This window comes from Camellia sinensis, chromosome 4, assembly GCF_055761805.1.
Source record: "Camellia sinensis isolate YWXY chromosome 4, ASM5576180v1, whole genome shotgun sequence".
NCBI classification, from domain to species: domain Eukaryota; kingdom Viridiplantae; phylum Streptophyta; class Magnoliopsida; order Ericales; family Theaceae; genus Camellia; species Camellia sinensis.
Genome location: NC_138964.1, coordinates 210,995,498 through 211,007,244, shown reverse-complemented (window position 1 = coordinate 211,007,244; position 11,747 = coordinate 210,995,498). Strand labels below are relative to the sequence as shown.

The window sequence follows — 11,747 nt, the reverse complement described above, 5'->3', positions numbered from 1 at the left end:
GAAATTCTCTTTGCTAAAGCATATGATAACAAAAGAAAATCCTTGTGAATGGATCTTACCAACAAAATCCACCCAAAGATAATTACATTATAATTATACAATGAAATACATTCCATATATATGTGTTATCATTTCATATATTTTTATCTATTCTATTATATAAAACTTACTTATACTTTTTTTAGTGTAAATTATAACTTTTTATTTTTTACAATATCATTCATGTCCAATATGTATCATGTTTCAAAACTGCTTCATCAAATTGTCTAAATTGCTGAAATAATTTTATCATTCATCAAATAGGGCTTCAAGCATCACACCATTGAATTTGTATTTTATTTTGTAAAATTTTTCTAAACACAGTTTTTTTTTTTTACTTTGTTCGCGCACAAAAAAAAGAAAAAAAAAGAAAAAAAAGGAGAGGCGATGAAAGAGAGGGAGGTGACGCATAATGATGGGACCCATTAGAAGTAGTAAGCACATGGGACAAAGACAAATCAAAGTGGATGCTTATCTTCTTCACATCTCTCAACTCGCCTCATTCCCCAAGTTTCCAGCAGCCTTTATACACGCCGTCGCATTTCAATTCTTTCGGGTATATTCTCTTTCTCTCCCCTCCACTAAATTTTTTTTTAAAAAAAATTATAAATTCTAAATAAATTATCAAATATTTTATTAAATAGTGTGGGGATCTAAAGATTTATATAGAGATTTGATAAAATATTTGATAATTTATTTAAAATCTTAACATAATTCCACTTAAAAAAGCCATTTCAATTTACTCAAACACTCCTACTCTATACCCTTTTTTTACACTAATCAAATTGCAGATGACACATAAATTTATTATTCATAATTAAATTATGATTTTAATTTATTAATTGATTAGAGAATAATTTTAAATAATTTTTAAATATTTGTATAAACATAATACGGATTTACATAATATTTTTTATATATATAACATAATAGATTTTTCATATGTATAAATATATATACTAAATTTTACATATCAGATCTCTTATATATTAATTTTTATTTTGATATTTTATTAAAAATAAAAAAATATTAATTATGACAAGAGAAGACAACTTTAAAAATAACTTATAAATTTCAAATTATAAATCAAATTAATGACTCTTTTGAGAAGAGTTAGAAACGCAAATTTTTGACTTTTTATCCATTTTAAATTAAATTATTTTTCATATTTTTTATTCACAAAAAATAAAATAAATTAAAAAATTTTAAAAATTAATTTTTTATCAACTTTTCAAAATACTACTAAGCTAAGATTAACAAGTAATTGAGTAATATTTTACGCACTTATAACCCATCAGTCAACCCACATTCAACTTACAGCAGCCTCTAACAAACAAAGGGCAATTGGGTCATTGAAAAAAGTACACTTACGAACCCCCACGTTCCGTTCAAAGGTGCCCGCATATTTAAATTCCAAATATACCCTAGGTTTAAGGGTCAGTATTAGGCTTAACCAAGGGCAAAAACGTAAAATCAAGTAACAGAATTGCTCTCCTACCAGTACACATTCTTAATAAAAAAGAAAGAACGTGAGTAATCCGCGCATAGCACGAAAGGTGGCTCTGAAAAGCCAAGAGAGAGAGAAAAAGTTAGAGAGAGAGAGAGAGAAAGTTAGAGAGAGTGAGGTTCGTTTCGAGACGTTGCGGATTTCACCGCTGCAATTCGCCGGAATTTGGGAACTCTGTTCACGTCCGGCCCATCGATTCTCTTTCTTCTTCCTTATTCACTCTTCAATTTAGGGTTCTTTTGAATTTTTTTTTTGGCCCTAAATTCTGATTTGGGAGTGCTTGGTTGTGAGTGTGAGGGTGGATCTGCGATCTTCAACTTTGGGGGAACTTTCGTGATGTTTACGCCGCAGAGGAAGGTGTGGTCTGGTTGGCCTCTCACACCCAGGAGTGAGAAGAACGGTTCTGGGTCTGGGTCTGGTTCTGGTTCTGGTTCTGGTTCGGATTTGGATCCTAATTCAAACCCTAGGAATGGCGAGACGGGTTCGAGGGGTAAGGGTGTGGCTTTGATTGAGTCCACGACGCTTCCGCCGATGGGTTTATCAGGCGAAAATGGTGGGACTAAGAAAGACGCGGCCTTGGACCGCGAAACAACTGTTGAGAAGATTTCAAAGCTCGAAAATGAGGTGAGTGAATCAACAATTTTACATATTTTCAGTGTTGTTTTGTTGGGTTTCTTTCAATTTCCCAAACGAAGTGGAAAAAAAGGGTCTCTTTGGTTTTGGGACTTAATTCTTGTTATTTTCAGTCTTTCTTGATTTTGAGAGCCCATGTTGATTATTAATGGAAATTTTAGATAACAAAATGACCTTAATTGGGGGTAGATGATTGAGTTGTGGTTGGATCACTAGGAAATTAAACTTTTTTTTTTTGGTGTGTGTGTGTGTTCCTGGGTACCTTTGAATTATAGTATTCAAACTGTGCATCTTCGATGGTGTTCCAATATTACAATTCCATATTCTACTGGGTAAGAACCTATTTTATATTTTATTTATTTTGAAGACTTAAGAACCATCTTTAAGTGGAGTGACAGTTTTAACATTGGAAACATTACGAGCTAATGGGGATATAAAAGTTTGTACTGAGCATCACTTCTTAATAGAGTATGCTGACATTGACATAGGTGCTCAGTATAAATTATAGCTGAGATGTATGACTTCGTCTCTGGTAAAGTTACAACCCATGGCATTGGGACGTGTCCACCTCTTAGTTATCAAATTGCGAATCAAATTTATCTTTTTCCGAGTAGTGAATTGAATCAAACCATGTATCTTAAAGACATCAGGAGTCTAGTTTATCATTGCACATTTTATTTGACTCAATTTGATTTGGTTTGAATTTTGGAGATGCTTGTGGCTGGTGTATTTATTTATTTATTTTATGACAATATGCTGTCTTATCACATCATTTAGAGAACATTATCTACAGTAATATGAACGGCGCAAAAGTTCTCCACATGCAATACTTCTATTCTTATTTGTTTTTAAGGTTCTTATAAACCTCAGGGTAGGTAAGTGTAATTTACTCAAAAATAACAATAATAATAATATAACACATTTAGATTTGTGCCCGACACATGTCGGGAAGTGTCTAACAAGTATTGGTGTCGGACATGACACACCTTTTTGGGAGTGTCCGTGATTCTTAGGGTTTATATTTCAGTATATGAAATGTAAAATATAGTACTGTTTGTTTTTTTTGGATTTGTCCTGCAAGCAATCCACCCTTCTCTATTATTGCTGGGTTTTATGCTTAATTATGTGTGATTTATTTTATTTTTCCCGTCATTATATCGCTTGTCACATCCTTCCCGTTTTGGGCCTTCTGTAGATATTTAAATTCCCCTCTCCCCCCCCCCCCCCCCACAAGGTACTTATTTATCTATTCTTTGGGGGTGCTGGGAAAAGAAGAAAAGGGGAGGCAAGGTGGAGGTTTTCGTGCTAATCAAATACAGTGTGGGGTCTTATCTGTCTGAATTGATTTTGTTTGCAGCTTTTTGAATACCAGTACAATATGGGCCTTCTCCTCATTGAGAAAAAGGAATGGACTTCAAAGTATGAAGAGCTGAAGCAAGCTATAGAAGAAACAAGGGATTCCCTTAAACGAGAACAAGCGGCACATCTAATTGCAATGTCTGAGATTGAGAAGCGAGAAGAGAATTTGAGGAAGGCCTTGGGTGTGGAGAAGCAGTGCGTGCTTGATGTATGATTTGTGCTTACCCTACCCTCTTGAATTTCCTTTATTTTCAATTTGGTAAATGCTGTGAATGTTGTGATCTGTTTTAGTATAGTATCATTTGCTGATTGCAAGAATCTGTTGTATGGTTTAAAGAATCAAGTGCAATGAGTTGCACTGTGTTTGCTTGAAAACCATATTGATATGGAACCGAGTTATAGAGGCATAGCATAATTGAACAACATGATTTAAAAAATTTGCATTAGCTATTCTAAAAGTTTATTTTCCCAAATGTCTATGTGTAACGTTCAACAATGGGATTCTTTGGAAAGACCAACATTTTGGATTGTTTGGAAAGACCAACATTTATTTGTCATATTTACACTTGATTATTCATCCTGAATTAGCATGGAAGTTGCTGGAAGAATAATTTACCTAAAGGAGATGTTTGATGATTGAAGAAGAGATGTGCTTGTTATTATTTTATATTGATATGTTCACTTCTATATTTGAATCAGAGTAACCAAAAGATGCTGAAAGCCTAGTGATTTGTTTTTTGGATTGCATGTTTTAATCATGTTATAGGCCTAGCAGTAACAAGTTGTCACCACCACTAGGGTGGAGGTCTGTGCTTTATTATCCAATAGATATGTGTTCCTTTTGCGGCTTCTTTCTTCCCATTGTTCTCCTTGGAAAGAAAATTTTTAAGATTATGATTTGGACTGTATATGGATCAGAGTTGTATGTTTTGGTGGAAGAATTAATAAAAGAGCCAGCAACACCAGTGGCTTATCTTATCTATGATTTACATGTTTAGTTCCAATTTAACAAAGTCTTGAAGTCAATATACAATTTGTGCAGTTTAGCAGATTCGTGTGTTTTATTAATTATTGTAAGAAATAATTTACTATATATACATCTTTATAATATTTGTTCTAACTGTGATAAAAAGACAGATTGTGGACCATCGATTTCCTTCATAATTATGAACGGGTCTTACTATTTTGATCTGTACAAGTGTGAACTCACTTAGATTATAAAACATAATCCAAACCCACTTAGATTGTGCCAAACCCTATTTTCTTTTTAAAAGTTGGGGAGTAAAAGCTATGAATGTATTTCTGAATCAATCTTTTCTAAGTTACATAGCATTTGGTTTGAGGGTAATGTGACTTCTATATTTTGGTTACATTAACCTGTACCATTTATGGCTATGTAGATACATACATGCTGTCCTGAAGAGTAGGACTTTGGTATAACAAACTGTTTATTCTCATACTAAGATTTGGAGGTTGAATTGAATTAATACTGGGGGCTGTCCATTTTAATTTGAGTGCACATTATGTGTTAACATGATGGGTGTCTGTTAAAATCTCTCCCCCTACTTCCCAATAATCTTTTTTTTTTCTCCCCCCCAGTTTATTTAAGCTATTTCTGCCTCAAATCTGCCGCAAACACTATGGCACAGATTTGCAAATTAAAAAGTCCATAAGCTGCACCAAACAACCGAGATATGTATTTTGTATGGGAGCTGGTTGTGAACAGCTTTATATTTATGGATTGTTATATATATTTTTACATATTTTGGGACTTTTAATGATTCATTCCCACTTGTTTGAGTAGTCTTGGCTTAAGTAAAGACTATTTTAGTTGAGGTTTATTCTGATCCTTTGGAATAAAATATCATTTCCTGGAATAAAATATCATTTCTTGGCTTTGTATTTCTAATGTCATCATGGTTGCTGCAGCTAGAGAAGGCTTTGCGCGAGATGCGATCGGAATATGCAGAAATCAAGTTTACGTCTGATTCGAAGTTGGCTGAAGCTAATGCACTCATCACTAGCATTGAAGAGAAATCTTTGGAGGTGGAATCAAAGTTACATGCTGCTGATGCCAAGCTTGCAGAGGTGAGCAGAAAGAGTTCGGAGATTGAAAGAAAATCACATGAAGTGGGGGTTCGAGAAAATGCAATTCGAAGGGAACGGCTATCCTTTAATACAGAGTATGCTCAACACTCATTGCTCATCACAGCTCTTGTCTTCATTTCCCTGAATGTTGCAAATTCATGGAGTAAGAATAGATAGATGTTATCATAAAATGTAACTTTTGTTTTAACTGACAGTTTTTCCCATTTTTTTCTCAGGCGAGAAGTGCATGAGAGTACTTTATCTAAACAGAGAGAAGACTTACGAGAATGGGAAAGAAAATTACAAGAGGGAGAAGAAAGGCTGGCTGAACTTCGAAGATTGCTCAACCAAAGAGAGGAGAGGGCAAATGAGAACGACACAATCTTTAATCAGAAACAGAATGACCTTGAAGAGGCACAAAAGAAGATTGACATAGCCAACTCAACTTTGAAAGAGAAAGAAGACGATATAAGCAGGAGGCTGGCAAACCTAGCTGTTAAAGAGAAGGCACGTGTTTTACTTCTTTCTTTATTTTGTATTTTAATGTTTTATTTGTTATTTTTCTCTTTCCCTTTTCTTTTTCTTGCCAAACTTTTGTTAAATATGAAATTGAAATTTATGTCTATTTATTTATTTATATTATCTAAAGCAGGCAGCTGATGCCATGAGAAATGGCTTAGAGACAAAAGAGAAGGAATTACTTGCATTAGAGGAAAAGCTTGAGGCAAGGGAAAGAGTGAGTCTTTACAACTCATCCGATGTATAAATTTCCACTTTTCAATGGGAAAAAAGAAAAGCATACAAACGCAAATGCTCAGACATTACTCTATTCCTTGAACATGGTATAGTAGTTGACTAAAATTTGCCTGGTCTAAGAAAGTGAATTTCATTCTTTTGCTCCTCCCACCCCAAAAGAAAAAAAAAGGAAGATAAATCATTCTAATTTTTTTGTTTTTGTTTTTCCTTCCCTCGTGTTTTACTCTATTTCTTTTCTCATATTGGCAATGCATTCCTATTGTTGTCTTATCATTACTGGAGAAGTGGCCTCTTCTCTCTCTTTCTCAATGGGTGGAGCATGGACAAAAGCGACCAATGAAACTACAATTGTGCTGAGAAAGAAAAAGAAAAATTTCTGTGACTCTCAATCACTATCTTTTATAATTGCTATCGTGTTATTGACTATTACCTTCTGTATGGGACTTGTACAGGTTGAGATTCAGAAACTTCTGGATGAACACAAGACCATCCTGGATGCAAAGAAACACGAATTTGAATTGGAAATGGAACAAAAGAGTAAAGTTTTTGACGAGGACTTGAAAAACAAGGCAGTTGAAGTGGAGAAGAAAGAAGCCGAAATCAAACACCTGGAGGAGAAGGTTGCAAAACGTGAACAGGCCTATGAGAAGAAACTAGAGAAATTTAAAGAGAAAGAGAAGGACCTTGAATCAAGGTCGAAAGCTCTGAAGGAAAGAGAGAAATCCATCAAAGTTGATGAGAAAAAGTTGGAGAATGAAAGGAAACAAATGCTTGTTGATAATGAGAACTTGCTTAATCTCAAGGCGGAGCTTGGGAAGATACAGGCTGAGATTGAAGAACAGCAACTGAAGATTAGTGAAGAGAGGGAAAGGCTTCAAATAACTGAAGAAGAGAGGTCAGAATTTGTGCGCCTGCAATCAGAACTGAAACTAGAGATAGACAAGGGTAGACAGCAGAGGGAACTGCTTTTGAAGGAAGGTAAGGAGTTGAAGCAGGAAAGGGAGAAGTTTGAGAAAGAGTGGGAAGAGCTGGATGAAAAAAGAGCTGAGATTAAGAAGGAGCTAGAGCAGGTGACTGTACAAAAGGAAAAGTTAGAAAAGCTGACGAGATCTGAAGAGGAAAGGTTAGAGAATGAGAAGCAGGTTACACAGGATTATGTTCAAAGGGAATTGGAAGCTCTCAAACTGGCTAAAGATTCATTTGCTGCTAGCATGGAGCATGAGAAAGCAGTGATGGCTGAGAAAACTCAAAGTGACAAAACCCAAATGTTGCGTGATTTTGAGCTGCAAAAAAGAGAACTCGAGACTGAAATGCAGAAGAGGCAGGAGGAGATGGAGAATTCTTTGAGTGAAAGGAAGAAGTCATTTGAGGAAGAAAGGGAGAGGGAACTGAACAATATTAATTACTTAAGGGAAGTGGCTCGAAGAGAAATGGAAGAAATGAAAGTAGAAAGACTAAGGACAGAAAACGAGAAACTAGAAATCACTGCAAACCAGAAACATCTTGAAGAACAGCGGCTTGAAATGCAAAAAGACATTGATGAACTTGTTGGTCTTAGCGGGAAGTTGAAGGACCAGCGGGAACAATTCGTAAAGGAAAGAGAACGCTTCATTGCATTTGTTGAGAAACACAAGAGTTGCAAGACCTGTGGGGAGATTACTTGTGAGTTTGTGGCTTCTGATCTTCAATCTTTACATGGAATAGACAATGTGGAGGCACTTCCTTTGCCTAGACTAACTAATGATTATTTGAAGGAGGCTGTCCGGGGTAACACGGTCACTTCTGAGAGGCAAAATAATGAGATATCCCCGGGTGTAATTCACTCAGGATCTCCGATTTCTGGAGGAACTATGTCCTGGCTCCGAAAATGCACCTCAAAGATATTTACTTTCTCACCGGGTAAAAAGAATGAACTCAATGGTATAGAAGAACAACCAATAAGGTTATTGAGCAACGAAGATGAACCAGAATCCTTGGGGATTGCAACCGGCTCTGTGGATGTTCATAGGATTCAATCTGACAACAGCATCAGAGAGATAGGAGCCAGTCAGGATCCATCTGCTGATGATCAGAGCAATATCAACAGCCAGGCACAAGAAATTGCAGAGGATTCACAGCAATCTGATCTGAAAATGGGCCGCCGCAAACCTGGCAGGAGAGGAGGTAGGCCTAGAGTTAATAGAACCCTCTCCGTGAAGGCGGTTGTTGCAGATGCCAAGTCTATACTTGGGGATGCCTTTGAACAGAATGGTAAGGCTGAGGATTCTGCCCATATGAACGAGGAAGGCCAGGAAGAATCTACTCTTGTGAACAAAGGAAAGGCAAGAAATGCACGAAAGCGGAACCGTGCTCATGGCTCTCAAAATACAGTGAGCGAGCAGGATGGTGATTACAGTGAAGGACATTCTGAAAGTGTCACAGCAGGCGGTCGCAAGAGGAGACAGAAGGTTGCTCAAGCTGTACGAGCTCCTGGTGAAGTACGATACAACCTCCGGCGACCCAAAATGTAAGTCCATGAAAAAAGCTGTATACAGGGTAATGCTCTGGTAACACCTTGAGTTGATGCAGGGCCCAACCTTCCACTGCACCGATGCCTTGTGTGCCTGCACATTCGGTGCTTGGACTCGGACATGGTGCATTTAAAACCAAGGACTACTATAGCTTCGTAATGGAGTTGAACTAGCAATCAGATTAATTCTTTCTAATTCTAGAATTATGGGTATGAGTTGTCTAAAAAACTCTGTTTGCGAGAACCTAGGAGAGAAAAGAAAGAAATGATTACACAAGTTAGGAGAGAGAAGAAAAAAGAAAAGATTGTGGTTTCCCTGGTTCTTTTTTGAATAAATAGGAGAGAAATGAAAAGAAAAGATATATGGTTTCTCTCATTTGTATGGTTAAACAACACAAAAGAAAATAAATTGCTTCATGTTATATTACCAAATTAACTTTTTATAGGTGTCATTTTTTTAAAAAATTATTTCTTCTATGGCGAAAGGGACAGTTTTGGTATTATAAAAAATGGAAATTAGTTAGTTTCTTTTCTCTCCCAATCTCCACTTTTGGAGAGATTCAAGTGGAGGGTTGTAGGAGAAATGGGGGTTTCTCTCCATTTCACCCCATTTCTCTCATCTTTACATATTCTTTTCTTTTCTTTCCAAATCACTCAATCCAAACAGGCTGTAAGAGAGCTAGCTTTTAAATTGAATTATCAGCATGAGAAGTTAATGAACCTATGTCTGCACACTGATTAATTGATGCACAAAATTTTCGAAGCTGAACCTCAATCTTATGTTTCCTTTTCGACTTTTTGGGAATTCCTAATATTTTGTATGGCTCAGTCCGGTGACAGTGGCTGCTAATGGAGCATTGCCTGACCCAAGCAAAGGAAAGGAAAGAGATGGTGATGATGGAAGAGATATGAGGGATGAAATTTCTAACTCAAAAGCTGTGGCCGCACCTTTGATAGAGCTTGTTAGTGAAAATGGTGGAAGCACACACTCCATGCAGGTGAGTACTTGTAGAAGCATTCCCTATGTGCATGAATACTCTTTTTTCATATACTTGCTCTGCTCTCTCTGTCGTATACATGGTATCGATAAATTGGTTTTTCTGGCCAAATGTATATTATATATATATAGTGAAATTTAAGTAATTTTTATGGTTGCAGTTTTTGGATTTTTATGGTGGCCAACATAGAGATGGCAGACATTGCTCAATCTTTATCATTTCCAAAAATTGGGCAATCTGGAGAAAATATTGATGATTATCAACTTTCTATTGATATCAATTCCTTTTCTTTTGTATTTTGTTGTGTTCAAAGTATATATTTTCATGTAAATTTGTATTATTTTGTGTTTTGTGCTTTTGGTTTTCTGTTATGAAGAAATAAACATGGCAGCTATTTGACCTCTGCTGTATCTTTGACATTTACAATACTTGGTTAATTCATAAATGTTGAGGCCTTTCTGTTGATATCAACCACTCGAGGCTTGACCCCTTTAGTATTCGTTTTTTGATTGAAGTCAAGATGGCTGGGGTTTGGAACATTTTGATGACTTTTAACTTGTTACTTGATATGAGCCGTTTTGCTCTATTAATTTTGTTTTGCTGTTCACACTTGTCAGTGCTAAATGTTATTTAGAACTGTGGCCTACAGAATAACAACGAAAAGAAAAAGAAGAAAAGTTATTCAAAATTGTGAAATATTGAATCGCCTTGCAACTTTCAAGTCCTTCAAAGAGCACCAACTTTGCTGACATGAATTGTATGATTCTTGTGCTGTGACAGTTTGAAACCACGGCAGATGCTCAGGGTGGCAATGAGGATAACATGGATGTGATGAGTGAAGAGGTGAACGGGACCCCAGAAAGGACTAGGGAGTACAGCAATGACGAATGCAGGGATGATGACGGCGACTATGACGAAGACGATGAAGAATCTGAGCATCCCGGTGAAGTGTCGATAGGGAAGAAGTTGTGGAATTTTATCACCACATGATAATTGCTTAAACCCTATTGCTGTTCTGGCTTAGCTGCTTTTTTATTTTTATTGGTATTTTTTAACAGTTAGGGATCCCCAATGTGTAGTAGTGTGTATTAATTTGAAATGTAGTTATAACAACCCACGGAAATTCAATTCAAGGGGGTTGGTTCCTGTGTCTTTTTTTTTTTTTTTGTGGGTTTCGATTAGGGTATGGGGGGCTGTTTATTCTTTCACAACAGTCCTAGATGACTCGAATTGGCTTCTTCTCTATCCATATTTGTTGTATCAGATGTTTGTATTTTTATTCTTCCTTTGGGAAGGATTGTTTGTACCTTTTGAACTCAAATTCCTGCATAGATCATTTGTGCTTTCTTATATAACAACTTATTTTTCTTGAGAAGTCGGTCTTAAATTTTTTCTAGAGAAGTCTTTCTTATATGCTATGTTTGTTCTCCTAAAGGAATTGATGAGTTACAAATTGTAAATCTAGCAGGGCAATACGATTTGCTAGATTGGGCAATTTTCTGACATAATTCTAAATGTCATGCTTCTTCCTTTATTTTTATTTTTATTTTTGTGCTTTTTGGTTTTTGTTTTGGTGGAATCCAACTTGGAGGTGCCCACTGTGACTTCAGAAGGAATTTTAGTTATATGTACATATATTTTGGTTGCATTTCTGATCTCAGTACACGTATTCAAGGTTGTGTTATTTAAAGGTTTTAAAACAAGTTTAAACTTTACTCTTTAACTGTGATGGTATTATTAATTTGTTTCTTTCCCAGGATGTATTCACTATTTAATAGCTGCTAACTTGCTATAAATGAGCCGAGTAAGTTGCTCAAATTTCTTTTAAAAACTTAATGAGTTCTAGAAAGTGTTCAAG

The 11,747-nt window shown here is 35.9% G+C and overlaps 1 protein-coding gene across 1 annotated transcript; it reads left to right on the top strand.

Annotated features, from left to right (window-relative positions):
* Positions 1–1,355: 1,355 nt before the first annotated feature.
* Positions 1,356–11,264, top strand: LINC1 (little nuclei1). Its single transcript, XM_082867455.1, has 8 exons — positions 1,356–2,170; positions 3,537–3,746; positions 5,468–5,721; positions 5,863–6,137; positions 6,283–6,362; positions 6,835–8,888; positions 9,721–9,889; positions 10,670–11,264. Exons 1-8 carry the CDS (start codon positions 1,883–1,885, stop codon positions 10,877–10,879), a joined length of 3,540 nt encoding a protein of 1,179 aa, XP_082723581.1. The 5' UTR covers positions 1,356–1,882; the 3' UTR covers positions 10,880–11,264.
* The last annotated feature ends 483 nt before the right edge of the window (positions 11,265–11,747 follow it).

Coding starts and splice junctions, on each gene's coding strand:
- LINC1 (XM_082867455.1), top strand. CDS start 1,883: ATGTTTACGCCGCAGAGGAAGGTGTGGTCTGGTTGGCCTCTCACACCC. Junction 5,722..5,862: donor CGGCTATCCTTTAATACAGA/GTATGCTCAACA, acceptor TTTTTTTCTCAG/GCGAGAAGTGCATGAGAGTA. Junction 8,889..9,720: donor AACCTCCGGCGACCCAAAAT/GTAAGTCCATGA, acceptor TGTATGGCTCAG/TCCGGTGACAGTGGCTGCTA.